Genomic DNA, 26066 nt, shown 5'->3' with positions numbered 1-26066 from the left:
TCTACTGGGGAGAACCGATATTAAAGAAATACTCAAATATCTAATTAACACAGTGTGTGACAAGGTCCATGAAGAAAAAGTACAAATGGTAGAAAAGAACACAAAAAGAGAGGCCCAATTTGAACTGGCAGGTGAGCCTCTTCCAGTCAAGTGACTCTGTGGCTGAGACTGGTGGTGTGTACCCTGCCTCCACCATTTTCCCAGCCTTCCCTGTGGCCGGGTGGGCAGGGCGTATGACCAAGTTCTGGCCAATGGGATGTGAGCACTAGTAGTTAAGAAAAGTGTGTGTGTCTTCTTTACTGTCTCTTGCACGGACTCTTGTGGACTCAAAGGGGAGGTGTCACAGATGGAAAGAGCCTGAGTTCCTGAATGACCACATGGAAGGCTGCCTGTTAACTGGACATACCCAATTAGACATTATATGAACAAGAAATAAACCTGTTGTATGAAGCCACGGAGACTTTGGGAGCTGTTTCTCGCAGCAGTTAGATTCCTGACTAGTAGAGAAATTTAAGGATGGATAATGGACAGCAGTTGGCTGGGAAAAGTGCAGGAGGGAAGAACATTCCAAGCAGGGGCTTTAGCAGAGACCTTATCATCTTGAGGTCACCATGACTGTGGGGAGGACAATGGGCAGGAGGCTGAAGACTGAAGGCGGGGAGGGTGGCTATGAGGTGTAACCGAGATGGTGGAGGCTTGAGCAATGCAGAGACAGAGACAGTGCCTGGGCTGCAGGAGCAGCTGAGGCTGAGGGAGTAAATGTGGAAGACTGTGCGGTTACTGCTACGGGCAGCCAAGTGGCCCTGCAGATGGCATCTGCTAAGAGGAAAAGGCTGAGGCAGAGGAACCCGGGGGAAGAGAAGAGCTCTATTATGGATATGTGGGTATGAATACTGAACAGGTGGCCTGCTATAAAGGTCGGGGCGGGGGGGTCCCCATCAGATGGATCACCGCCTGAATGAGATTACCATCTGTTCTGGCTTGATTTTTGTCCCCCGAAATCTTACATCGAAGTCCTAAGCAGCAGTACCTCCAAATGTGATTCTATTTGGAGATAGGGCTTTTAAGAAGTAATTAAGATAAAATGAGGTCAGTAGGGCAGACTCTAATCCAGTATGACTGGTGTCCTTCTAAGAGGAGATTAGGGCACAGGCACGGGGGAAGACCATGTGAAACGGAGGGAGGAGGAGGCCATCTACAAGCCAAGGGAAGAGACCTCAGAAGAAAGCAACCCCACTGACATCTGATCTTGGACTTTTAGCTTCCAGACTGTGAGATAATAAATGTCCACTGTTTAAGTCACCCAGTCAGTCTGTGGTACGTTGTTATGGCAGCCCTAGTAGACTCATGCACCATCTTAGGGCAAAATACAGAAGCAAAAACAAGGGAAGGCCTAGGACCAAGCTCTGAGTACACACAACATTCTGAGGTTGGATGGACTGGCAACAGTCAGCAAAGGAGCTGGAGAGAATGGGACCAGAGAGTCGGGAGAAGTTAGTGGATGTGACAGAATGTCACAGAACCGGAAGCAAAGATTTTCACCCAGGCATGCCTGACACCAAAGCCCAATTCAGTAAACTATCTCCCTGGAGACAAATACTTGTGTTTGGAAGAGACCTCTGGCTTTCGGACTATATCTCAGCCCTGACCTCTCCTGAAACCCCCCATGGAGGGCAGCTTGGGTGGACTCCAGGGCGTGTCTTTGCCCCTGGAATGGCTCTCCAACCCCTGGAGTGGGCCCACTACAAAATAAAGGGCCCTATCAAGCAAGCCTGTGCCCTCACAAACTCACAACCTGGGCTGCTCTCGTGGGTCTACTAGACTAGTCTTTCTCCGCCTGTGGCCCACAGACTACCTGCATCAGAAAGCGGAGAGTGCTTATTGAAATGCACATTCCTGGGCCCTACTTTGACCTGCTGAATCAAAAAGCCCAGGGGTAGGGCCCAGAAATCTCTCTTTTCATTAAGCCTCCCAGGTGATCTTTAGGCACACCAAGGTTTGCAAGTTGCTGCACTGTATGGGGATGGCAGAGAGGCAGAGGCTGTGTCTTGCTCACCCAGTACCCAGCACCCAGCACAGTGCCCACCATGTAGACATGCTCAATATTTGCTGAATGGATGACTTTTTCTCCAGATGAAGCAGGCACAGTTTATGAGCTGTGCTGAAAGACCTCCATGGACAGAAGTGTTCCACTGTTGGCCTCCATCCCCTCATGTCAACCTGCTGAAGAGGGGATGACTGACTAGTTGATCCCTGGACTGGGGAGTGAACCTAGGATACAGCTAACCCAGCCTGGGGCCTGGGAGAAAGGGCTCATTTCCATGGAAAAGCCAAGTCATGCCATCCCTCTACCCACACATCCAAGCCCCCAGCACACACCCTGCAGTAAAGATCAGAGCTTGCTCTAGACACAACGGAAAAGTGTTGAGGGGTGGGTCGGGCTTGTTACCAGACAACTAAATCTGTGAAATTACAGACAAGGCAACAGGAGCAGCAGGCAGCGTGGCCTTGGCATGGTTCTTGGTCAGCTCAATCCCTGGCACTGTCCTTCTAGAGTCCTGCCCGAGGCTGGGGTGGGGGTGCACAGTGGGTTGGCAGATGGAACCCGTAATAAACAAAATCCTTGACTTTCAACACAGTGAACAAGGCTGTGGAATCTCTTGACCCAGTATAAAAGGAAAGCTCAGGAACAGTTGAGGTCCAGGATCAAGGAGCAGCTGGCGCTCACCATTTTTACCTTGGTTTTCCTCTTCTCTGTGGGAGAAAAGCCACAGAGGTGTGTGCTGGGAGTAAATGTGGGTCCCCAATGAAGCCTCAAGAGGATGATGAGGGGTCTGGGAGTTGGGCTGCCATGACGTCCTGGCATTAGGGGCTAGCTACTGCTAGCAATGCACAGGTGCCGAGGCCACCTCCCAGTGGTACTGGGTTTTGCAGGATAGATGGCACATGTGTGTGATGCCTGGCACATGCTGGGAGGCCAAGAACGCATCAAGCATGGAGGCAGGCAGAGGATCCAGAAGGTGGGGCTGGAGTCCCCACAAGCTGTAGTTCAGCACCTTGGGTGCTGGTTAAAAATGTAAGAACCTGGGCTGCATCTCAGGCTGGAAGAATCGGTCCCTGGGGTGGGCCAGGGAGCCTGTGCACTAACGAGTATCCTGCATGACTGCACACCAGCTCTGGGGAGCAGTGGGGAAGGCCCTCGGGAAGGATGGGGAGGCAGAGGGTAGGATGAGGTTTGTTTGGATGTCTGTGAGTCTGACTGATTTGTGAGCGGGGTTTGGCAGGTCCTGCAGTCAGCCTCTCCTGGATGTGTCTATTCCTGTCCTCAAAGGCACCTTGAATGCGAGGCTGTTGTGTGAAGATGAGGAGCATAATAATCCCATTTTGAGAGACAGAGAATAGAGAAAGAGGAGCGAGGGGAGACAGAGAGAGAGAAACAGAGACACTAAAAATAAAGATACACACACATGAGAAACAAAGACAGAAGGGAAACAGAATACGAGTCAGAAGGATGAACACAGACAGACTGACATGGAGCTGGAAGGAAACAGCTGCAGACACAAAGACAGCTGGGGCGGCTTTCCCGTCTCCCCACTGTGGGAGACCCACAGCCATGAGCATGGTACCCCATTCCTGTGGGCTTCCTCCTTAGACTCCTCTTAGGGCATACATGGCTGCCTGCCTGCATGCCCTCCAGCTTCCCTACCACTGCATTTGCCCCAAGCACCCTCCTACCAGGCCCTCCGAGCTACCCGGTCAGCAGCTGCAGAGGAGTGGAGGTTCTGGCCTCCCTGTACTAGCTCTGTGAACTCACTGCTCCTGAGGGGCCAGCAGACCTTTGAAAGATGGGGTTGAAGGCAATAACAGAAGGCCTTCTGAGTGGCGAGCATCCTAAAGGGAGCACAGCCTCTGGGGCTAGCAAACTTGTGGTCTTCTAATCCCAGCTCTGGCACTTAGGGATCTCGGGTGAGCCTCAGTTTCCTCATTTTTAAAATGGGGATTAACCTCAGGGTTCCTGGGAGGTTTAAATGAGATTATATAGGCTACTGTCTGGCACAGAATGGGAGCTTTTACATGTGGTATATCCTAGGGGTCCCTAAGAGCCTCCAATTCGAGTTTCAAGAAACCAACAATTTTACAGAAGGGAAGAGCCTCAATTCACAGCCTGGTCTAACTGCCTGCCTTCAGACCATATATGTATTTAATGTAATTACAGTAAATCCTCAACATTGTAGATAGGTTCTTGCTAACTGTAACTTTAAGCAAAATGATGTACATCAAATTCTTAAATAATGTCATTTTTTAATAAAGTTGATGGAGCTGGGTGCAGTGGGTCATGCCTGTAATCTCAGCACTTTGGAAGGCCGAGGCACGTGGATCACCTGAGGTCAGGAGTTTGAGACTAGCCTGGCCAACATGGTGAAACCCCATCTCTACTAAAATACAAAAATTAGCTGGGTGTGGTGGTGCACACTTGTAATCCCAGCTACTCGGGAGGCTAAGTCAGGAGAATTGCTTGAACTCGGAAGGTGGAAGTTGCAGTAAGCCGAGATCATGCCACTGCGCTCCAGCCTGGGTGACAGGGCAAGACTCCATCTTGAAAAAAATAAAAATAAAACATAAAGTTGATGGAAAAAAATTGGTTTCATTGTATGTAGTTTTGCTTAAAGTCACAGTTTTCCAAGAACCTACTAACAAATGTTAAGTGAGACTTAATGTATCCTGTTTTTTCCCTATTATGCAAGTGAAACCCAAATTGGTCAATGACTTGCTCAAGGTCAGCAAGTGAGAAGCCTATTGCTTTTGACCCAACAAGGAGTGAAGCTGCCATGAATCTGTTCTCTTCAGCTGCTGGCTGTGGGGATGATGAATAGCTAAGGGCTTCCCAGTGGCAATTACAGGGTCTGGGAGCAAGTGAGGGACCCAGGGAATGGGTATAAAGACCAGGAGATATACACAGAGGCCTCGTAAGGGTCTACCTAGGCCAGCTAACCATTTATTCTTTCAACGAACACTAAAGGCATGCAGGCATATAGACACAGGCCTTATCCCCAAAGCGCAAAATCCCAGAGAAAGCAGAATGGAGTAGTGGTGCTAAAGAAGACTTCTAGCAAGGTGCTTCCAAGGGCTGCAGAACACCAATTATTCAAGCTCTGTCCTTCTCCTTCTCCCACCAACTGGTGGTGGATCAGGGCTAATCAGCTGCTGCCGCCAATGAAGAACGGAAGAGAGGAAATGGATACGCTTTGGACATCACTGTTAGCGGTTCTGACTAAGCAACTAGTGCGGAGAGATTCCTACCATCGACGAGTCAAGGGGGTCTCTGAAGCCATGGGAGGCAAGGCAAGAACTTGCAGAACCTGATCCACCTGGCACCATGCCATGTGCAAGTGGGGCCTACTCAGTTGCTAGGATGGTACTGCAAGCTGGGTGCCTTAGAGCTTGAAGGCTCCCTGGAAGCCCCATGATGGAGTGACAGAGTGAGCACAGACAGCATCTCTAGGACTCCCGACTGCTTCCACTGAGGCAGTAGGCACGTTTACTTGCTTCATAGACTGGGCCTCTGCCTCTGATTTCACTAGAAAAAGGAATTCCCTTGCTCATATTCTAAACACACACACACCACATATACCACCACCCCCCCGCCGCCACACACCAACACACGAAAATCATTAGCTTCACTTCTAAGCTCCTTACGGGCAGAGACCTTGCTGAATAAAGGCTCCTGCCAAAAAATGGTGAAAATAACTAGAATAAGATTTAAAGGTCATGGGGCAGGGACCATGTCTTGTTAATTTCTGAGTGCCCCAAATTGCCTTGCACACACAATCTGTGCAGCAAAAGGTTTCTCAAATGAATGAGTAAACATTGGCTGATGAACAGAATGAATGAATGAACATGAAGCTGGAGAGCTTTGTAAAGCCTATGGTGAACGCAGTGTTGCATTCGGTGCAATGTGGGTGAGGAGGTTGGTGGGAACACTGAAGGAAATAAACAAAGACAATGTCTATAATAAGGTCTAAATTAGAGAATATAAGCCAGTGGCTTTTAGTTTATATCAGGCCCATAGATGAGGCTGATTTGCATATTTTTTTTAAAACTTCTGGATTAGTTCCCAATATTTAAAAATAAAAAATCTGAACGACTCTTTTGTTTGAAGTACAGGCAGCTCTGGCAGCCCGAGGCCTGCACTCCCATTTGCTGGAGCAGAGAGACAGCACCTGCTTTAGACCAGTGGGGTCTGTGCACTCTGGTCTGACACAGACCACTGCCAAGTGGGTCTCCAGCATTTCTGTGACCTGCTTGGCTCCTATAAGCATGCCAGTTTTCAACCCCCATCCAGACCAGTGTTTTTCAAACTGCAAACTGCAACCCCTTACTTAGCATGGGGTGAAATCAATTTGGTGAGTCACGAACTGCATGAAACAAAATGCAACAGAAGAGAGAAAACATCAGAGGACCATCAGAGGTAGAAAGAGCATGCACTATTTTGTGAACCTTGTATCAGGTCACAGTATAAAATGTGCATCACTGTCAAAAAGCTGGAAAATGACTGCTTTAAATTGTATAGAGTTATGTGGCTTAATTGAGTCAGAAGATACATTTTTGAACACCTGCACCTAAGCAGACTTTTTGGTAGCATGATTCACCACGCAAAATTCCAGGGTAGCTGGCGCACTGGATGGCAAACCATCTTTCCTGATTTCCTATGTTGGCAATCTGAGAGATCTCTGAACTGAGCATGCTCAGGGTGGAGCCCAGGGGCCCGGAGCCCCCTCATTCTTCCCCCATCTGGGGGCTGAGGACAGACTGCCAGTGAGAGAAGGGTCCTACACACCCTGGGGCCCCAGCCCCACCTCTCCGTCAGCGCCTTGCTCTGGGTGTCCCGGGCTGCCTGCAGGTCCTTTTCCAGACGCTTCCGGGCCATCTCCAGCTGCTCCACCTCCCCCTGGGTCCACTTGCGGGGGCTGATGAAGCGCATCTCCTTCAGCAGCTCCTCCTTCTCGTTGATAAGGATCAGCCGGTCCCTCTCTGAGTCCAGCACCCCAGGCCAGGCCTCACTGTCAAGCTTGGCCAGCTGGATCTTCAGGTTGGCGATCCTGGGGGCCAAGAAAGCAAGCATGACTGGTGTGCCTAACGGCACTGAAGGAACAGGAGATGCCATGAAGAAACAGACATCTCAGAGCAATCTTTGACAGTTACTGTCTTCCTTTGATCAGCATGTCATCTCAAGGAACCTATTTTTTTTTCTAAACAAACACATGTGGGTGCCTACCATGTGCCAACAATGAAGTAGGCTCTGCAGGAATGGGGTGCAGACATGAACAAGGCAATGTCCTTGCCCTGTTCCTGGTACAATAGAGATGTGGATTCATCACCAGGCACTAACCTCTTAGCACTGGCTGTGTGGCCTTGGGCAAATTGCTCATCTCTCTGAAGGGAATAACAAAAGCTCTTTCCTCATGTTATTTTGGTTGAAGGTTTTATGATATAATCTGTAACCTGCAAAGCACAGTACTTCGCACATAGTAAGTCCTTGCTGCTGTTGTTATGACCTGGTGTGACTGCTTATTAGGTATGTAACATTGGGCCAATTCCCTAGGCCTTAAAAATAAGAAAAATTCATTCATCAGAATGATTGGGAAGGGTGTCTGGCACATAACAAGTACTGAGTCACTGACAGTTCTGGACCACTAAGACTACAACTACTGACCGCGTATTCTCAATTCAGAGACGGGTAGTGGCACTGTGTGAACAACTGTGGATTTGGGGTCAGAGGCCTGGAGTTGGAGTCCTGGCTCGCTCTGGCCTTCATGATGGAAGGGACCATTTCTCAAGAAATCATTTTTGTATCACAAGCTTCTAGCACAGTCACTGGTATATTGCAGGCACTAAATAACAGTTAAAGGAAAGAGCTGGCAGCCTCATCCCTTAACTTCTCTAAGACTCAGTATCCTCATCTATAAGGCAGAGATGATATGGTAACTATAGGGTGGGTTGTGTGAGAACACAGCATTAAGAGCTCTTTATACGTTGCCAGGTGTTATATAGATCTTCAGTATTATTATCACTGGGCCAAAATAATATTCACAGTACAACAATGAATACTGCTACAAATAGCTAACAACAATCATGACATCATCCTTTAGGACTTGGCCTCTGCAAAGTACCATCAGCTCTCATGCCCTGGCCACCCCATCTCTAAAGGGTGAGTAAGATAGGAGTTGTTCACCTGGTTGGACAGACGCCCAGGGAGGATATGACGCACCTAAGACTGCAAATCAGAAACGTGGCCAATACTTGTTGAGACCAGAGGCCTCTGGACTCCCAGTTCAATCTTACCTGCAGACAATGTGGCCCAATTCTTATTTTATCAGAACACTGCTGGGGACAAAATTTACCATGACGTGCAGCAAAAATTCCATGTAGAAAAACATACCTAGATTTGCTTGTTCCCCAGACAAGTGTCCCAGGAGGAGTTCTTATACACTTGACCCTTGGTATCTGCAGGGGATTGGTTCCAGGACCTCCCACAGGTACCAAAATTCATGGATGCTCAAGTGCTTTATATAAAATGGCATAGTGTTTACATATAACCTATGCACACTCTCCTGTATACTTTAAATCATCTCTAGATTACTTATAATACCTAACACAATGTAAATGCTATGTAAATAGTTGTTATACTATATTTAAAAATTTGTATTGTTTTTCATTTTTTTTCCTGGATACTTTTGATCCTTGGTTGGTTGAATCCGCAGATGCAGAACCCGTGGGTACAGAGGACTGTAGTTAGTTATTTAAATTCACATTCATGTATACAGTAATCTATCAAGATTGGCTTTGAGACAACTTTGTAGCTGCTGTTCTGTAGTACTTTGAGAACGAAATGGTATGGTAAGGCTGGGCAGGGGCTCCACCATATGCAGGACATTGGGAAGTGACTGATGCTTTACTGGATATACCTTCTCTTTCCCTATGTCAATGCTCCTTAAATTTCAGGCCTTACATCCTTTTAAGAATCTGATAAACACAACTAGTCTCTCTTCTCAGAAATGCATGTGTGACAAAACTTGACATCCAATGATCAGACCCTTCTTGCATTACTGACACCTCCCTTCCCTCTTTCAAGTCCTGAAGCTTGCTTTCCCATTGAGCAGGCTGCTCTGTCCTTTACACTAAAATGAGCTTCGGGTGGAGGGGCAAGCAAGAGGCTGCATAAAGTCAGATGAGCTAGGAAGCTCTGTGATGAGAAGTCTAATGGCTCAACTCCAGAGAGAGCATTGCAGTCCTTTAGTGTCTCTAGGACTGACCATCTAAGACAGGCATTCCTGCAGGATGGAACAGATCCAAGGTTCAGAGTGGTCCTCTTCAGAGAGGACAAGAAGTGGCTGTCCAAATACAGATGTCTTGCTGTTTTGCTGGACGCCTGGGGGAGCTGAAATAGTACATAGGACATCTGTTTTTTTCTACCTGACCAGTATTCAATTCCTTCTTCTTTTGTTAATAATATTCCAATTTGTCTTTGGGAAATCACTCCTTTCGTACTTTCAAGTCACCTGGTTCCCATATAGCTGACCTTTCCCAGCACTGGAAACATGACGCATGCCTAGACCTTTAGAGAATCCTAATTTTGCCCACCCCCAACTGTCCTGTAACAAAGCTTGGTTCACCCAAAAATGCCAGGGAGTCTCAAACCCAAGGCTAGTTAAAACTATTGGGAAAGGTAGGCCCCCTTTCCACAGGGATTGCTAACCTGGTAGTGTGTAAGCTCCGAATTGCTGGGAGTTGCCTGGCCACTTTGACAGGAAAGTCTGCTGGAGGGTAAAGGCAACATAAAGGCAAGCAGGGTGAAGAAACGGAGAGAGACTGAATCTGGGTAACATCATCTGAGTCCCTGGATCCAGCTGTGCCTGAAGCTAGGTATCTCAGGACTTTGGAGTTAAATAACACAATACATTCCCTTTTTTGCTTTCTCTGGTTTCTATTAGATTTCTGTCATCTCTGCAAAGAGTTCTACTATTCACACAGAGTTGGCAGAGGGGCAGAGCTGGGCACTGCCATGCTTCACCTGGCCTGGTTGAGAAGGTCCACAGGCCAGGCAACTTAGTCTAGGAAGGAATGAATGCAATGTGCCTGGCTTCCATCCACACCACAATGCCCAGGGCATTCTTTGCCAGTAACACTGGCTCAGAGTACAGAAAGATCATGAACTTGGCCGGGTGCGGTAGCTCACACCTGTAATCCCAGCACTTTGGGAGGCTGAGGCGGGTGGATCACAAGGTCAGGAGATTGAGACCATCCTGGCTAACACGGTGAAACCCCGTCTCTACTAAAAAATACAAAAAAATTAGCCGGGTGTTGTGACGGGTGCCTGTAGTCCCAGCTACTCGGGAGGCTGAGGCAGGAGAATGGCGTGAACCCGGGAGGCGGAGCTTGCAGATCGCGCCACTGCACTCCATCCTGGGCGACAGAGCGAGACTCCGTCTCAAAAAAAAAAAAAAAAAAAAAAAAAGATCATGAACTTGAAGGCAGATTGTCCAGGATTCAAGTTCTGCCTCTACCACCTGGAATAGTCATGAAATATCTTGGTCTTACCTTTCTCCTCTCTAACATGGAGATAATAAGATAGACCCTGTGCTATAAGGTTGCTTTTAAAATTAAATGAGAAGATGCATGCACAAATGTTTTAGTACAATAAACAATCTCAGCCAAGGGTAGTGGTGCGTGCCTGTAATCCCAGCTACTCAGGAGGCTGAGGTGGGAGGATCAATTAAGGCCAGGAGTTCAAGACCAGCCTGAGTAACATAGCGAGACCCTGTCCCTAAAAAAGAAAACAAAGTAATTAAAAATAAAAATCTCTTTAGGCCTATAACAGATGCTCTAAAAATGTCAGCTTTGATTATTATTTTGATTTTACTTGTGGTAATTGTTATTGTGATTTTACTTGTGGTAGTGGAACCTGATTGCTTAGGATTCTGTGAAGCCACAGAACATCTAAATCCCAGAGGTCTACACTGCTTAAAAGCCCAGCTTGCTCCCAGCTGTGCAGGAGACACTGAAGTGGGTAGTGTCCATAATCTTTTTAGCCTGTTGCTGAAATTCCAGTTGTACTCCTTCAAACCAAAATGCTTACAGGATCATGGGAAAGCCTTGGTTGCAGAAATCAAGACAGGCAAGTGGGAAGATAACTCGGCTTTGAGGTTAAACAGATCTGGGTTCAAAGCATAGTTTCACTCTCTATCTTGTGAAGTGTCCTGGGTGAGTCATTTCCTCTCTGAATTTCAGAGAGGATGAAAATATAAAGAGTATAATAACTATCTTCATAATCTTTGTGAGGATTAAAGAAGACGAAGTGTGTGAAAAGCTAAGCACAGAGCAGGCATTCTACAATAGTAGTTATTATTTTTGGAACCATCCCGCCCCTAGCCCCAGCCCAATTACCTTCTCTTAGCCTCTTCATATCGAAGGCGCAATCTGACCTTCTCTGCCAACTGATTGTTGCTGTTGATGCCGAACTGGAGGAGAAGAACAAAGTCAGGAATTATGTGGCTGTTGTGGCCGGTGCTGAGTTGGGTTTCGAGGGCTCATGAGAGACTTGACAGCTTGTGTGGGCAGTAGCCAAGAATAGCCCCTGGTGACTGGGCTGGCGGTGCAGATCGCAGGGAAGCTGGTTAAGCAAAAACACTTTCCTCCCTTCAGGCCACGGGAAGAGCCGTACACTCAGACATCGATCACTTTGAAAATAGAAGCCAAAGGCCCAGAATATCATCTTGCAGCCCCAAATGGCTTGGCTTGGTGCCAATTCAAGCCACAGAAGCGTGGAGGACAGTTGGTGAGGAGGAAACAGGGATAGCCAATACCAAGAAACTCATTCTAGGGGCACTGGTGAGGGGATCCATAGAAAACTCAGAGGCTGCAGTCAGGAGTGAAACACTGGGTAGTTGGGGAGAAGACCCCAGCACTCACAAAGAGGGGTACAGTTCCTTTACAAATACTTTGGCCTGCAGATGGCTAGTAGCTGGACACACGGTGGTATGGGGAAGGAAGGGACAGCCTCTTTTTCTGTGCTAGTCTGTTAAGAGCAGCAAGAAGCTACAAGGCTCACCGGTCACCCTTGGACAAGTGGGAAGACAGCTATGGAACTTAGATAGGAACAGCATATAGAGGCTGCCCGCCACAGAGGCTGGAAGGCAGATTCGTTCAATGTTGCTGGCTCTAGTAAAACAAAAGCTCTCCAAAAGTTACGAGGCACCATGGGTCAGCCCTACTCTAACTCTTTCCTGAGCCACATCTGGACAGCGCTTTCACTATTTATAACTAGGACTGGACTGAGCTTTGGAACTGGGAGTCAAGCAGCTGCCTGAAAGCTGCATGCATTGTTTTGAGACTAACAGGAGGAAAATATCCTCTGCTGTCCAGCTGGGGAAAGAAAAATGAAAATGGAACTGCAAAATAGTATGGAAAAAAAAAAAAAACAGAGAAAGACATTTTGTCCTTTAAACATGCTTTCTGTGCAGCATTAAGAGACACAAGCACCTGGCCAGGCAATACTCAGGGCCATGATGTCCGTCAGTGCAGTCTTTTCCTCCACAGCATCACATCATATCCTCCTGGGGCCAGGAGGTCTGTAAGAGAACAGAGCTCCAGAGGGCTGAGGCAGCAGCCAGCCCTGCAGAGAGCCCCTGGCCAGCTCCCTGGTGAGCCATGAGAAGGCAGCTGTCCATTACAGCAGCCTCCCAGCTGCCATCCTGTGGAAGGCCCCCAGCAACCTGCCCTGTCTACTCACGCTTCCCGAGATGTCTGTCTGGGAGCTCACATCCAGGTACTGTTTCGGTAGCGGGAAACTTGAACTCTCCAGAGAGCTGCTGCTGGACCACAGGTCTGAGTGAGACCCCCTGTCAGTGCGGAAGCCGTCCTTCAACATGGCAAGGCTCTGAAGGAGGGGAGAGCAGGGTTAGTGATGCGCCTTCCCAGGAGGAAGCTCTGGGTCTGCCACGCTCCCTGTGCTTCCCTCTCTACCCTCCCTTAATTTAGGAACCTGTGCCCTCCCCAGACATCCTACTGATCCTGCGATAGAGAGCTAGCAGTGAGTGGGTCCTTGCTGTGTGCCAGGCTCTGCGCTGGGCCTATGACATAGGAGAAACCGGTGTGGATGCCAACTCTGGAGCAACATGCCTAGTTGGAATCCCTGCTCTGCTGCTTCCCAGCTGTGTGACTTGACCTAGCTGAATAACCTCTCTTTGCCTCAATTTCCTCTCCTATAAAATGGGAATAATCAGCTGGGTGCTCATGCCTGTAATCCCAGTGCTTTGAGAGGCCGAGGTGGGAGGATCACTTGAGGCCAGGAATTCAAGATCAGCCTGGGCAACACAGTGGGACTCCCATCTCTAAAAAAAAAAAAAAATAGCTGGGTGTGGTGCTGCATGTCTGTAGTTCCAACTACTTGGGAGGCTGAGGTGGGAGGATTGCTTGAGCCCAGGAGTTTGACGCTGCAGTGAGCTATGATCATGCCACTGCATTCCAGCCTGGGTGATAGAGCGAGACCCTGGTTCTTAAAAAAAAGGGGGGGGAAGAATCGCAGGTCCTATCTCACAGGGCCATCATCTTGATTAAATGAGATGACAAGTGTAAAACACTAGTGAATACAGCCCATACTCAGTAACTGTCAGCTTTACCAGAGTCTTACTGAATCCTGACAATAGTCATGCAAAGAATGACCTATGATTATCCCCAATTTATCGATGAGAAGCTGGCAATTGACCGAGGCAAGATTTGGACCTGGTCTATCTGGCTTAAGGCTCCACGATCTCAACCACTAATCATAACAGGAACATGCCTCACTGTCCATGAGCTCCTCATCTAAATGTTTTCACTGGGCTGCTGTCCTGGGCAGGAGCTTCAACACTGTTCTGTTTGTCATAGAGCATACAGCTTCCTTCACTAAGTCATTTATAGCATCTCTGAGGACTCCTAATCTGCCAGTGAAATAACTGAGGTCAGGGTGGTTTGTGGAAAGGGAGGTGATATGTACAGGGGGTAAGAGAATGGGTCTGTAAGTCAGGGTTTGAATCATGGCTCTAGCTTCCTCTCTGAGTTGTACAGTCTTTTTTCTGTAGGATGGGGATAAACTAGGGTTGATTTAAGAGATGAGACATGATGCATACAAAAGGCTTGGCATAATCACCTGGCACATTACATAATATCTATTATAATTTGTTCAGTTCCCAGCATAGAGGCAGAACACACAATGAAATGCTTATAGAGATGCTACATTTTGATGTCAAAGGTTAATGATGTTGAAACCACCTCCCTCCATTTCATTCCTTGAAAAATAAGTCAGGGGCCAGGTGCGCTGGCTCACGCCTGTAATCCCAGCACTTTGGGAGGCTAAGGTGGGAGAATCTCTTGAGCCCAGGAGTTATCAAGACCAGCCTGAGCAACATAGCAAGACTCTCTCTCTCTTTATTTATTTATTTATTTATTTATTTATTTTTTGAGACAGAGTCTCACTGTTTCGCCCAGGCCAGACTTCAGTGGTGCTATCTCGGCTCACTGCAAGCTCCACCTCCTGGGTTCACGCCATTCTCCTGTCTCAGCCTCCCGAGTAGCTGGGACTACAGGCGCCCGCCACTGCAACCGGCTTATTTTTTGTATTTTTTAGTAGAGACGGGGTTTCTCCGTGTTAGCCAGGATGGTCTCGATCTCCTGACCCCATGATCCGCCCACCTCAGCCTCCCAAAGTGCTGGGATTACAGGCGTGAGCCACCGCGCCCGGCCGACTCTCTCTATTAAAAAATAAAATTTTAAAAAACAAAGAAAAAATAAGTCAGGTAGTTAGAGCTAGTGGCAAGGATGTGGCCTTTGGACTAGGCCAGATGACTTCCATTCCAACTCTGCCATTTACACTAGCTGTGTGACCTTATGCAAAGTCACTTAATGCTTCTGAGCCTCCACGTCCTCCTCTATGAAATGGAACCAAAACCCCAGGAAGACTGGTAATGAGAACTCAGTGATGTGTGTACCATGTGGAAATAGCCCGCATACGACTGGCATACAGGAATACTCAGGAGAAATCAAGATGGCACCCACATCAACAGGAACTTGCATACCTTAATGAGATCTTGCTTTTCCTTTTCCCCACAGGTAATAGCCTTTTTGATGGCTTTTGTTTCTCTCAAGACAGCCTGAGCTTCATCCAGTTTGTAGCTGCCCTGAGCATCAGACATTTTCTTATCGATTCTAGGAGACAGTTAATGGGAAAGGTCAGCCTTAGATAGGGTGAGGGACAGGGTCTCCCCAGGGGAAAAGCACAGACCAGAGGACTTCAGTCCCTTAAGAAGGCCCCTCCCTCTGTCCTGCTAACCCTTCCTCCCTAGGTCCCACTTGTGGGATAAGGCATAGAAGGTCCCGGGCTGGGCATGGTGGCTCACACCTGTAATCCCAACACTTTGGGAGGCCAAGGCAGGTGGATCACTTGAGGCCAGGAGTTCAAGACTAACCTGAGCAACATGGTGAAACCCCGTCTCTACTAAAAATACAAAAATTAGCTGGGCATGGTGGCACAAGCCTGTAATTCCAGCTGCCTGAGAGGCTGAGGCATGAGAATTGCTTGAACCTGGGAGGCAGAGGTTGCAGTGAGCTGAGATCATGCCACTGCACTCCAGCCTGGGAGACAGAACAAGACTCCGTCTCAAAAAAAAAAAAAAAGAAAGAAAGAAAGAAAAGGAAAAAAAAAAGGCATAGAAGGTCCCTGTTAAACGGCCAATGTGTGTGGCTGCAGAAGCAACACTGCTCATGAAGTCACTGTCCTCTAAACATCAGCTCTTATGGGAAGCCTTCCCTGATTACTTCCCTGGGTCCTCCGGGCTGGGTAGGGGCTTCCTATATACATCACACATAGCTGTGACTCTGCAGTCGTTACATTGTGTGATAATTTATAGTTTATGTGGCAGCATCTTTGACTTGGCTGTGGGAGGCTTGGGAACAGGAGGCAGAGTTGAACATGTCTGTCTCATTCTTTTTTGGAGGGAGGGCAGGCTGTCCTGTGCATTGTATGATGTTTAGCAGCATCCCTGGCCTCACCCCACAAGATGCTGGTGGTACCCCCACCCTGAATGGTGACAACTGAAAATATCTCCATGTATTACTTAATGTCCCTTGAGGGAGAGGGAGCAAAATCATGCTGGTCAAGAACCAGTCTTTAATAAGCATGTGTTGAGCTAATGAACACAATGAAGAAAAGGATAGAAGGATGAAAAACTCCCAGCCCTACTACCTATTACTAGGATGACCCTGAGGTTGTCTCTCAAATACACAGAGCCTCAGTTTCCTCCTCTAAAAAGCCTGGATAACATTATCCACCTAGCCCATACTCATGGACTTGTCAGGAACATCAAATGGAATATGGGATGGGCAATCTTGTGATGAACTAAGAATTACTGTACAAACATAAGGGATTAAAACGCTTCTAGTCTGGAGAGCTTATTGGCTTATCCAGGTCCTACATACAGGTTCATTTTGATGGGGGAAAAATTAAAAAAAAAAAAAAGTGTCCTGACATAGTTTTCAGAAGGTCAGACCAAACCAGAGACAGGCAGGGGTGAGCTTCTGGAGAAGGAGGGCCGAGGTGTCAAAAAGGTCCAGGGGCAGAGACGCATTTTAACTACATCACACTTTCGCCAAAGGCTAGGCCTGAGGTTTCAGTCCAAGGTGGAGAAAAAGGAGTTTTACAGTCTGCGGGAACACCACAAACTCATTATTTCAGGATGAGAAACTACTCACAGGCATTCCTTTGTGGTTTCCTGCTACAGACCAAACTGTCCTGGGCTAAAAATAACCCTCATGGGGAATCCTGAGCAGAAGCAAGTTTTCATCCTGGCCTTATCGTCTGCGCCTCCAAGCAGAGGAGAGAGTGAGGCATGGAGCACGGTCTCAACACAGCCTCCCCCTGCGGTTACTTCAGCCTCCATGGAGAGAAAACAAAGCCCCGTTTATGTCTCCCCACTAAAAATAGCCTGTCTATTCCTTTCCAGGACTCGGGCCTCGGCAGGCCTATCAGGTCGGCAAGGACCGGCCCCAGATTTAGTCTGAAAAATTAGTCTAAGGGAGCTTAGAAGATGCTCCGTGGCAAGGAGGCTCCCCAGAGCCAGTGTCCGGGACAGGCAGTGGCCCTGCTGCAGATGGGCATAGGGGCTGCAGGGAGAAGTTGTTTGTTGGAGCATATCCGAGGGCTGGGGACTCTGGGGAGGGGGCTGTGCCCAGCTGTCCTCTGCCAACAAGGCGAGAAGGGCTTCGAATCCCTTGCAGGATGAGACAGAAGTGGTTTGTCTGCCAGGCCTCCAACAGCCTCTACCTGATTTCTTCAAGGGCCTTAGCAACCCGGCCTCTGGAATTTGGCTCCAGAGAGCGGCTCTGAGAGGGAACACTCTTGGGATGAAGCTGGGTGGGGAGGGGGTGGGGGGAGAACAAAGGGTCACCATTATGCACACGGTGAATGAATCTTTTTTTTTTTAAAGGGAAAGAAAAGTGTGTGTGTGTGTGTGTGTGTGTGTGTGTGGGGACGCATGTGTTTTAGGATTTCCAAATTCCTCAGCTGTCCTCTCTTCAGGCCTTGAGAGATTCACATACCCAGTAGCCACAGAGAGGTGGGGCAAAGGCTGACAGCAGCCAACTCCTGGTCCTGTCCAGACACCTCCTACCTGGGCACGGCAGGGCTCATGCTTTGCAGAGAGGTGCTGCACTGCCCTCCCCCGACAGGGGCGAGATGCCTGGTCTCCACTCTTCCCTATTTGCAAGGGAGCTGGCAAGTCAAAGTCCCAAGCTTTCGTCTTGATTTTTCTTTGCAATCTCCTCCAAGAGGCAACCTTTAATCCTCATCAACCTTTTCTCTCCTCTCTTTTTTAAACAGGTTGCTGACTATGAATTGAACTAATATGGATTCGTGGTCCAGAGTAACTCAGCTGCCCAAAGAAGCTTAGCTGGTGTCATCAGAATCATGACAGGTGACATAGCTGCTCTTAAAAAACAACAGAGCTGGCTGGGCACGGTGGCTCACACCTGTAATCCCAGCACTTTGGGAGGCCTAGGTGGGCAGATCACGAAGTCAGGAGATCGAGACCATCCTGGCTAACTCAGTGAAACCCCATCTCTACTAAAAATATAAAAAATTAGCCGGGCATGGTGGCACGTGTCTGTAGGCCCATTTAGTCAGGAGGCTGAGGCAGGAGAATCGCTTGGACCTGGGAGGCGGAGGTTGCAGTGAACTGAGATTGCGCCACTGCACTCCAGCCTGGGTGACAGGGCGAGACTCCGTCTCAAAAAAGAAACAAAAAAGAAAGAAAGAAAGAAAGAAAGAAAGAAAGAAAGAAAGAAAGAAAGAAAGAAAGAAAGAAAGAAGGAAGGAAGGAAGGAAGGAAGGAAGGAAGGAAGGAAGGAAGGAAGGAAGGAAGGAAGGAAAGAAAGAAAGAAAGAAAGAAACAACAGAGCTTTTGGCTGCTAAAGAGAAATTTTCTAATAGGGGAAATTACATGTGGTCAAAGTTATCCTGGAAATTCCTTAAGGATAAGTTGTACCTTTCTCCATGTTCTGCCACAGGGTAGGCACAGAAGTAGAAGTGACTGGATAGCAACCCTGTTAGACTCTGAAAAAGGGGCCTTACATTTTCTGGGAATGAGGAGGGAGTTATCAGGGATGATGCTGGGAAGGGAGGTATTGAGCCATGAACTTCAAAATCCAGTAGTCCTGGGTTTCAGCCCTGTCACCTGCTAGCTGGGTGGCTTTGGGCATGTTTTCAACCCTTCCAGTGCCCTCATCTGTAATATATGGCAGGACAAAAACTTCTCTTAAAAGGGGGGTGAAGAGAATGAAATGAGGTGGCTGGCATGAAGTGCTTCCCCAGCACACTGTCTAGCCCAGGGCAGACAAAGAGTTCATCCGAGTTCCCTTCCCAATACAAGCAGGCAACCAGCTAGAGGTCACCACCCCAGCCCACTCTCAAGGAGCTCTTCCCTCATGCCAGGCATTACCACACACTTGACACGGATATTCCAATCCAATCTTTACAATCCCTAGTTTTTCAAATGAAGTCAAAGCTCACAGGGGTTAAGTCACTTTTCCAAGGACCCAGGGAACTGGGATTTGAACCCTGACCACCTGCCTCTCAAGACTACATTCCTGATCCTCTCTGCCAAGGTGTACATTAAAGGACGCATCTTCCTCCACACTGGACACAGAGCCCAGCTTCCGGCTAAGGAGTGTGGGCGGCTGGAGCTGCCATGGAGTCTTATCTGTCCTGATATCAAACATGCGGCAGAGGGAGGGGAAGAAAGGAGGCTTGTCTTTGGGGTTTCAGCATCAGCTTACCAAACAACAAGAGTTTTCAATGCTGCTACAGGGTGACAAAGTGGTAAAACAGGTTTGCAGTGGCTCAGAGAATAATGGGAAGTGTTCTAACCAGAAGCTCTTGGACTGCAATAGCCAGGAAGCAGGGAGAACCCATTCAGTAAAATGATGTGGGAGTGAGTAGCCCTTAAACTGTGTGCTCAGAAGCCATTTTGCTGCAAAGTGGAGGAATCAGGCTATTGCTTCAATAGGTCAAAAATAGGCATTTTCTAAGCTTATACTATTGCCCCAAACTGTCATTGGTGCTACTGAAGATTACCAAGAAGCATAAAGCATGGTTCCAGGCCTTAAAAAGTTCAGAATCCGGTTTGAGAGACAAGATTGGTATATGTATACACATATATATAAATAACACGTATATAACGTAGATGTAAACATACAGAAAGCCATAATTTATAATACTTTGTAAGACACAAAAATTACATACAATTTGTAATAATACAAAGCCATACTTTCTTACAGCATGTGTTGTGCTGAATTTGTGTGGCTCACCCCAGGCGGTGGGTACTTGTGGGGTGGGAAGATGTGAAAAAGAACCAACTGGTCCCTCAATGGATGACCACAGTTCCCTCAACTAATAGGGCTTGGAGATAGACATCCAAAGGCTTGGGGCTATGGCCACAGAATGATGAGGGTGGATTTGAAATTCATGGAATGAGGAAAAGGTATAGCAGTCAGGGAGGGACAAAAAGCGAGAAACAGCCATTCATACAGGTGTGGCCTCCCTGGGAATGTAAGTGAGCTGCCCCCTTAGAAGGGAGAAATCTGCTGAGTGTCTTGCCTAGAGCTTCTAAGAGGGCTACCAGGTGACCTTCATAATGATTGTCCAGTGAGCCCATTGGATACACTGAACACAATTCAATGAATGAGTCTGTTACATGCTGTAGTTAATAACAACAATAAGCTAACATCTTTCTCTCTCCCTTTCTTAATTTCTTTCTCTCCTCTCTCTCCTTCTTTTCTTTCTTTTTTTCCTTTTTTTTGAGACAGGGTCTCACTTTGTCAACCAGACTGCAGGGCTTGCTTTCTCTCTCTCTCCTTCTCTTTCTTTCTCTCTCCTTCCTTCCTTTCTTTTTTTCTTTCTTTCTTTGGAGACAAGGTGTCACTTTGTCACTCAGACTGGAGGGCTTTTTCTCTTTCTCTCTCGTTCTTTCTTTTTCCTTTCCTTTCCTTCCCTCCCTCCCTTCCTTTCTTCTTCCCTCCCTTCTTTCCTTCCTTCCTTCCTCTCCTCCCCTCCCCTTCTCTCTCTCTCTCTCTCTCTCTCTCTCTCTCTCTCATTCTTTCAAGACAGGGTCTCACTTTGCCACTCAGACTGGAGTGCAGTGGTGCAATCAGCTCACTGCAACCTCCCACTCACAGGCTCAAGCAATCCTCTCACCTTGGCCTCCCAAAGTGCTGGGATTACAGGCCTGAGCCACCGTGCCCAGCCACAATAAGCTAACCTTTCTTGAGTACCTGCTAAGTGACTCAGTTTTCTCATCTATAAAATGAGGGTAGTTAGATAACAAAGCATTCCTTACAGTGTTGCTATAGGATCAAATGAGCACACCTGCATGGAAACACTGCAGGGGTTCCCTGGCACAGAGTAACTGCTCAACAAAGCTTAGCTAACTTCGTCACAGTCACGACAGGTAACACAACCACTCTTAAGAAACAACAAAGCTACTGCATGTTCTCACTTATAAGTGGGAGCTAAATGATGAGAATACATGGACACATAGTGGGGAAAAACACAGACTGAGGCCTCTGGGAGGGTGGAAGGTGGGAGGAGGGAGAGGATCAGGAAAAGTAACTAATGGGTACCAGGCTTAATACCTGGGTGATGAAATAACCTGCACAACAAACCCCCATGACACAAGTTTACCTGTGTAACAAGCCTGCACATGTACCCCTGAACTTCAAATAAAAGTTAAAAAAAAATAATAAGAAGAAGACACAACAGAGCTGTATTTTACCTGGCTACAGCTCAGCTTCTAAGGGTGAAAATTACATTTGGTGAAAGTTATCCTGGAAACTCCTTAAGTCACCCATAGAGCACAATGCATATGGCATTGTGCATACTTTTCTAGTAATTGGTTTTTGCTAGAAGAGATCATTAATCCTTCAATGAAGCACTTAGTGACTGCTTCTAGGGGATATGGAAAAAAGAAGTGTGTTTTGTTTGTGTGCATATGAGACCCGACTGGATCGACTAGAGATGAGGCGTGTGCACAGAAATGCTGGGCAATACTTGTTTCTGTGACTGGATAGTAACACGCAGCTGAGTGGAACAAATCTTAATGGCTTCAGGAGTCCACAGGACAATGAGTGTTCTATGGTCTGAAATGACTCCCCTTTCCTCTTTCCAAACCCCACCCTTGGGTGGCAGTATCTTCAGGAAATGCCAGTGGAACAGAACTTGAATTGAATGATGAGAGAGCCACATTTTGAGAAGGGAGGAAAGGGACTGAAGGAGAGAGAGACAGAGAGGACAGGAGGGGAACCAGGGTGGGGAGCAGCCCCCATGCTCTGGGACGCAGGGTGTACTTACTTCTTCAGGGTCTGAAAGCCACGCTCTTTGAACTGCAGCTCATGCTGGAGGTGAACCATCTCTCTCTTCAGCTTGTTGACCTGGAGGGCAGCAGACCACACACAGGGCTGGGTCAGAGGCTGACACCAAGGTGCAGGCTGCCTTCTCCCTGGAAAGGGAACCCAGAGCCTCCCACTGCGCCTGCATAATGACTCAGGTCAGCACCCCTTGGGCCACACTGTTCAGAGCCCCCTCCTGTCACTGATGTTGACCTTGGTCTCTGCAGATGCCCATTCAGTCAGCATCCCAGGCAGTGTTTCTGTAGGTCATTCCTAGCCAGTCCTTGCTCCAAGGAAACAGGAGGTGGACAGGAGCTGACCTGGGATAGAGTGGGCCTTCCCACTTCCTCGCTGTGTGAACTCTCTCAAGCCATCTTGCCATCCTGAGCCTCCCTTTCCTGTTCTGATGGATGAGGACAATGGCAATTTCCAGAGCCGTGGATCACTTAAAGCTGGCAAAGGCTATGAGAGTGCTTCACATGGAGGCAAGAGGCAACTTAGTAACTTTAGTGGCAAGACATGCCTTAGGAGCTAGACTCGGTCTGCTGGTTTGTGTGGCCTACACTGTATTATTCAACTTTTAAAATGAGTTGCTAATAATCAAATCTTCAGAAAGGTCACATAATAAACCTAGACACACAGTTCCTTTATGAAAACACCTGAAGATCTGGTAACACTGAGCCCACATTCCAGCATGGGCACAACAGACTAGAGTTCAAATGCAATTACCTTTAAGACTGGGCAGACCTCTCCTGGTTACACAGTCACCACAACTCTCTACCTGCCTCACCCCCAGCCCACATCCCTCATTTATGCCTTCTTGCAGGCATCTGAGTTTGTGGAAATTATTAAATTCTTTGAGTTTAACTAGACCACTATTCAAAGTACTGACTTTGCCACGAGCAAGTAATTTCACTGCTGTGCCTCAGTTTCCATATTGGTAAAATGGAAATACTAATATTTATTCCCTAAGGTAATCATGAAGTAATTAAAATAAGACAATGCAGAATAATCAGTAGCTAGGAAGGCAGTACACTATATTAGAAACTTTTGAGTAAGACTTGAATCTCTTGTAACCTTAGGCAAGTTTCTTAGCTCCCCTAAGCCTCTGTTTGCTCATCTTTAAAATGCAGGTAACAGCTTGGCGGTGGCTCATGCCTGTAATCGCAGCACTTTGGGAGGCCGAGGCAGGTGGATCACCTGAGGTCAGGAGTTTGAGACCAGCCTGACTAATGTGGTGAAACCCTGTCTCTACTAAAAATACAAAAATTGCTGGGAGTGGTGGCATGTGCCTGTATTCCCAGCTACTTGGGAAGTTAAGGTATGAGAATCACTTGATCCTGTGAGGGCGGAGGTTGCAGTGAGCCAAGATTGCACCACTGCACTCCAGCCTGGGTGACAGAGTGAGCCTCCATCTCAGAAAATAAATAAAATAAAATAAAATAAAATGTGGCCAGGAGCGGTGGCTCACGCCTGTAATCCCAGCACTTTGGGAGGCCGAGTGGGTGGATCACAAGGTCAGGAGATCGAGACCATCCTGGCTAACACGGTGAAACCCCATCTCTACTAAAAATACAAAAAATTAGCCAGGCGTGGTGGCGGGTGCCTGTAGTCCCAGCTACTTGGGAGGCTGAGGCAGGAGAATGCCGTGAACCCGGGAGGCGGAGCTTGCAGTGAGCGCAGATCGTGCCACTGCACTCCAGCCTGGGTGACAGAGCGAGACTCTGTCTCAAAAAATAAAAATAAAAATAAATAAATAAATAAAAATAATAAAATAAAATGCAGATGACAGTAGTTACTTCATAGACACGAGATAATACACATGAGATATTTCGCACTGTGCCTGGTATATGGTGACTGCTTGTGAAATGGTAGCTGCTACAACCATTACTATTACTGTGACTACCGCTTCTACTGTTATTATTTAGGACCTTGCTAGCACTGGCTGTCATAGCCTGGCTGGAGCATCTGTTCTGGTCTTGTGGGTGGGCTTGTGGCCTAAGACCTCAGTGGCCCCCATCACTAGCACATGGCATAGGTGAAGAGGTCCTACCCGGGATTTTGCAGTGGCAATTTCAGCTTTCAGGATCTCAGGGTCATACTTGGAGCTGGATGATGAACCAGAGACCACTGTAAGGAAAAAAGAAAAACAAGAATATCAGTAGAAGAAACAGATTTCAGCAAAGTTGGCTTATTGGCCATCTAAATAAACCTAGAAAGGAAGGACTAAAAGTGAACAACCTAAATGTTCAACAAAGGGGGATTTGTTACATAAAGATGGTACATGTGCAAATGGGGACTACACAACTTAAAATGAGGACGAAGAATATTGAATGACAAGGGAAAATGTCGAAACTCATTATGTGAAAGCAAGTTTACAAAAAAAGTGTAAAGAATAATTTAAATTTGGGGCCAGGCACGGTGGCTGAAGCTTATAATCCCAGCCCTTTGGGAGGCTGAGGCAGGGGGATCACCTGAAATCAGGAGTTTAAGACCAGCCTGGCCAGCATGGGGAAATCCCGCCTCTGCTAAAAATACAAAAATTAGCTGGGCATGGTGGTGGGCGCCTATAGTCCCAGCTACTCAGGAGACTGAGGCATGAGAATTGCTTGAACCTGAAAGGCAGAGGTTGCAGTGAGCCGAAATCGTGCCATCACATTCCAGCCTGGGCGACAGAGCAAGACTCCATCTCAAAAAAAAAAAAGAATAATTTAAATTTGGAAAATATAGTTTCCAAATATACACACACATATGCATTTTAAGAAGACTGAAAAAAATACCAAAGAGAACACTGATATCTAGAGAGTTAGATGGTAAATGATATTATCATCTTTATATTTTTATCTTTTCTTTTTTTAAAAACAATAAACATATGCTTTACAATCAGAAAAAAATAACTAAAAGTATTGTTGATTGTACTTTATAATATTAATGTACATTCAAAAAGGAAAATAAATTATCCATATCTTACCACCCTAATACAATTATCGTTTTCCTAGGTTGCCTTCCAGTATATATCCATGGTTCAATCACGTAGTTGTAATCTTACTGTATTTCAAAAATAGTACTTAATAATGTCTTGAAAAAGGATTTTAAGGCTTATGAAAGTGAATATTACACAGTAAAATACATTTAAACTAAGGAAAACGAGACAAAGAGAAAATAAGGATAAGGAAACAAACTGGCGACAGGCTCTGAGCCTCATAACTGGTAATGTGAGGGGGACATAGGACCAGATATAAGATTTGTGGTGTCCTTAAGGTAAACACAACCCCACTGTTCAGAAAAGAACAGTTATTCTTGGTCAAGAGGCCAGAGAAGTATTTCTCCTGTGAGTCCTTAATCACACTGTAGGAACAATTTCATCATCTCCCCTGTCTACCTACTACCATCTGAACACTCTTTCCTATTCACATGTAGCCAAATCACCTGCTGAGATCTGGGTTTTTCTTTTCTTTTTTATTTTTTGAGACGAATTCTTACTCTATTGCCCAGGCTGCAGTGCAGTGGCACAGTCTTGGCTCACTACAACCTCTGCCTCCTGGGTTCAAGCTGTTCTCCTGTCTCAGCCTCCTGAGTAGCTGGGATTACAGGTACGCTCCACCATGCCCGGATAATTTTGTATTTTTAGCAGAGACAAGGTTTCACCATATCGACCAGGCTGGTCTTGAACTCCTGACTGCAGGTGATCTGCCTGTCTGGGCCTCCCAAAGTGCTGGGATTGCAGGCGTGAGCCACTGCACCTGGCTATCATCTGAACACTCTTTAATGTTCACATGTAGCCAGATCACCTGCTGAGATCTGCGTTTTTCTGAGGATAGAGAAGCTTATTTGGTGATTGCTGGCAATTGTCAGTGTCTGGAGGTAGGCATGACAGTCATGAGGGGAATGCTACTGTTTGGCTTTGTTTAAAAATATTTTAATAGGCCTTTTGGTTATGCATAAGGCATTAAAATGTAATACTTGGAAGTTTGGGGGACGAGAAAACTGCTCTGCATAATAACATAAAAGATATTTGGCACCACAAGAAGTGTTGCATTTCTGCTGAATTACAATGATAATGATGACAGAGAAGAAGAAGACCGAGGTTTACC

At 47.0% G+C, this 26066-nt stretch overlaps 1 protein-coding gene across 7 annotated transcripts in view; it reads right to left on the bottom strand.

The window, feature by feature from the left end:
• The window catches only part of WWC1 (WW and C2 domain containing 1), a 177845-nt gene that overhangs the window by 48248 nt on the left and 103531 nt on the right, over window positions 1–26066 (bottom strand). For all 7 annotated transcript variants that reach the window (XM_019028268.4, XM_063706949.1, XM_019028271.4 and 4 more), the window contains exons 4-9: window positions 24026–24102; window positions 21935–22014; window positions 15114–15243; window positions 12791–12937; window positions 11446–11519; window positions 6858–7100 (exon numbers count right to left, since the gene is read on the bottom strand). In XM_019028268.4, coding sequence (XP_018883813.2) covers window positions 6858–7100; window positions 11446–11519; window positions 12791–12937; window positions 15114–15243; window positions 21935–22014; window positions 24026–24102 — 751 coding nt within the window. The remainder of the gene's footprint in view (window positions 1–6857; window positions 7101–11445; window positions 11520–12790; window positions 12938–15113; window positions 15244–21934; window positions 22015–24025; window positions 24103–26066) is intronic.

This window comes from Gorilla gorilla, chromosome 4 (assembly GCF_029281585.2).
Source record: "Gorilla gorilla gorilla isolate KB3781 chromosome 4, NHGRI_mGorGor1-v2.1_pri, whole genome shotgun sequence".
Lineage (NCBI taxonomy): Eukaryota > Metazoa > Chordata > Mammalia > Primates > Hominidae > Gorilla > Gorilla gorilla.
The sequence above is the reverse complement of the archived record's forward strand: the minus strand, read 5'-3'. Positions and strand labels throughout refer to the sequence as shown.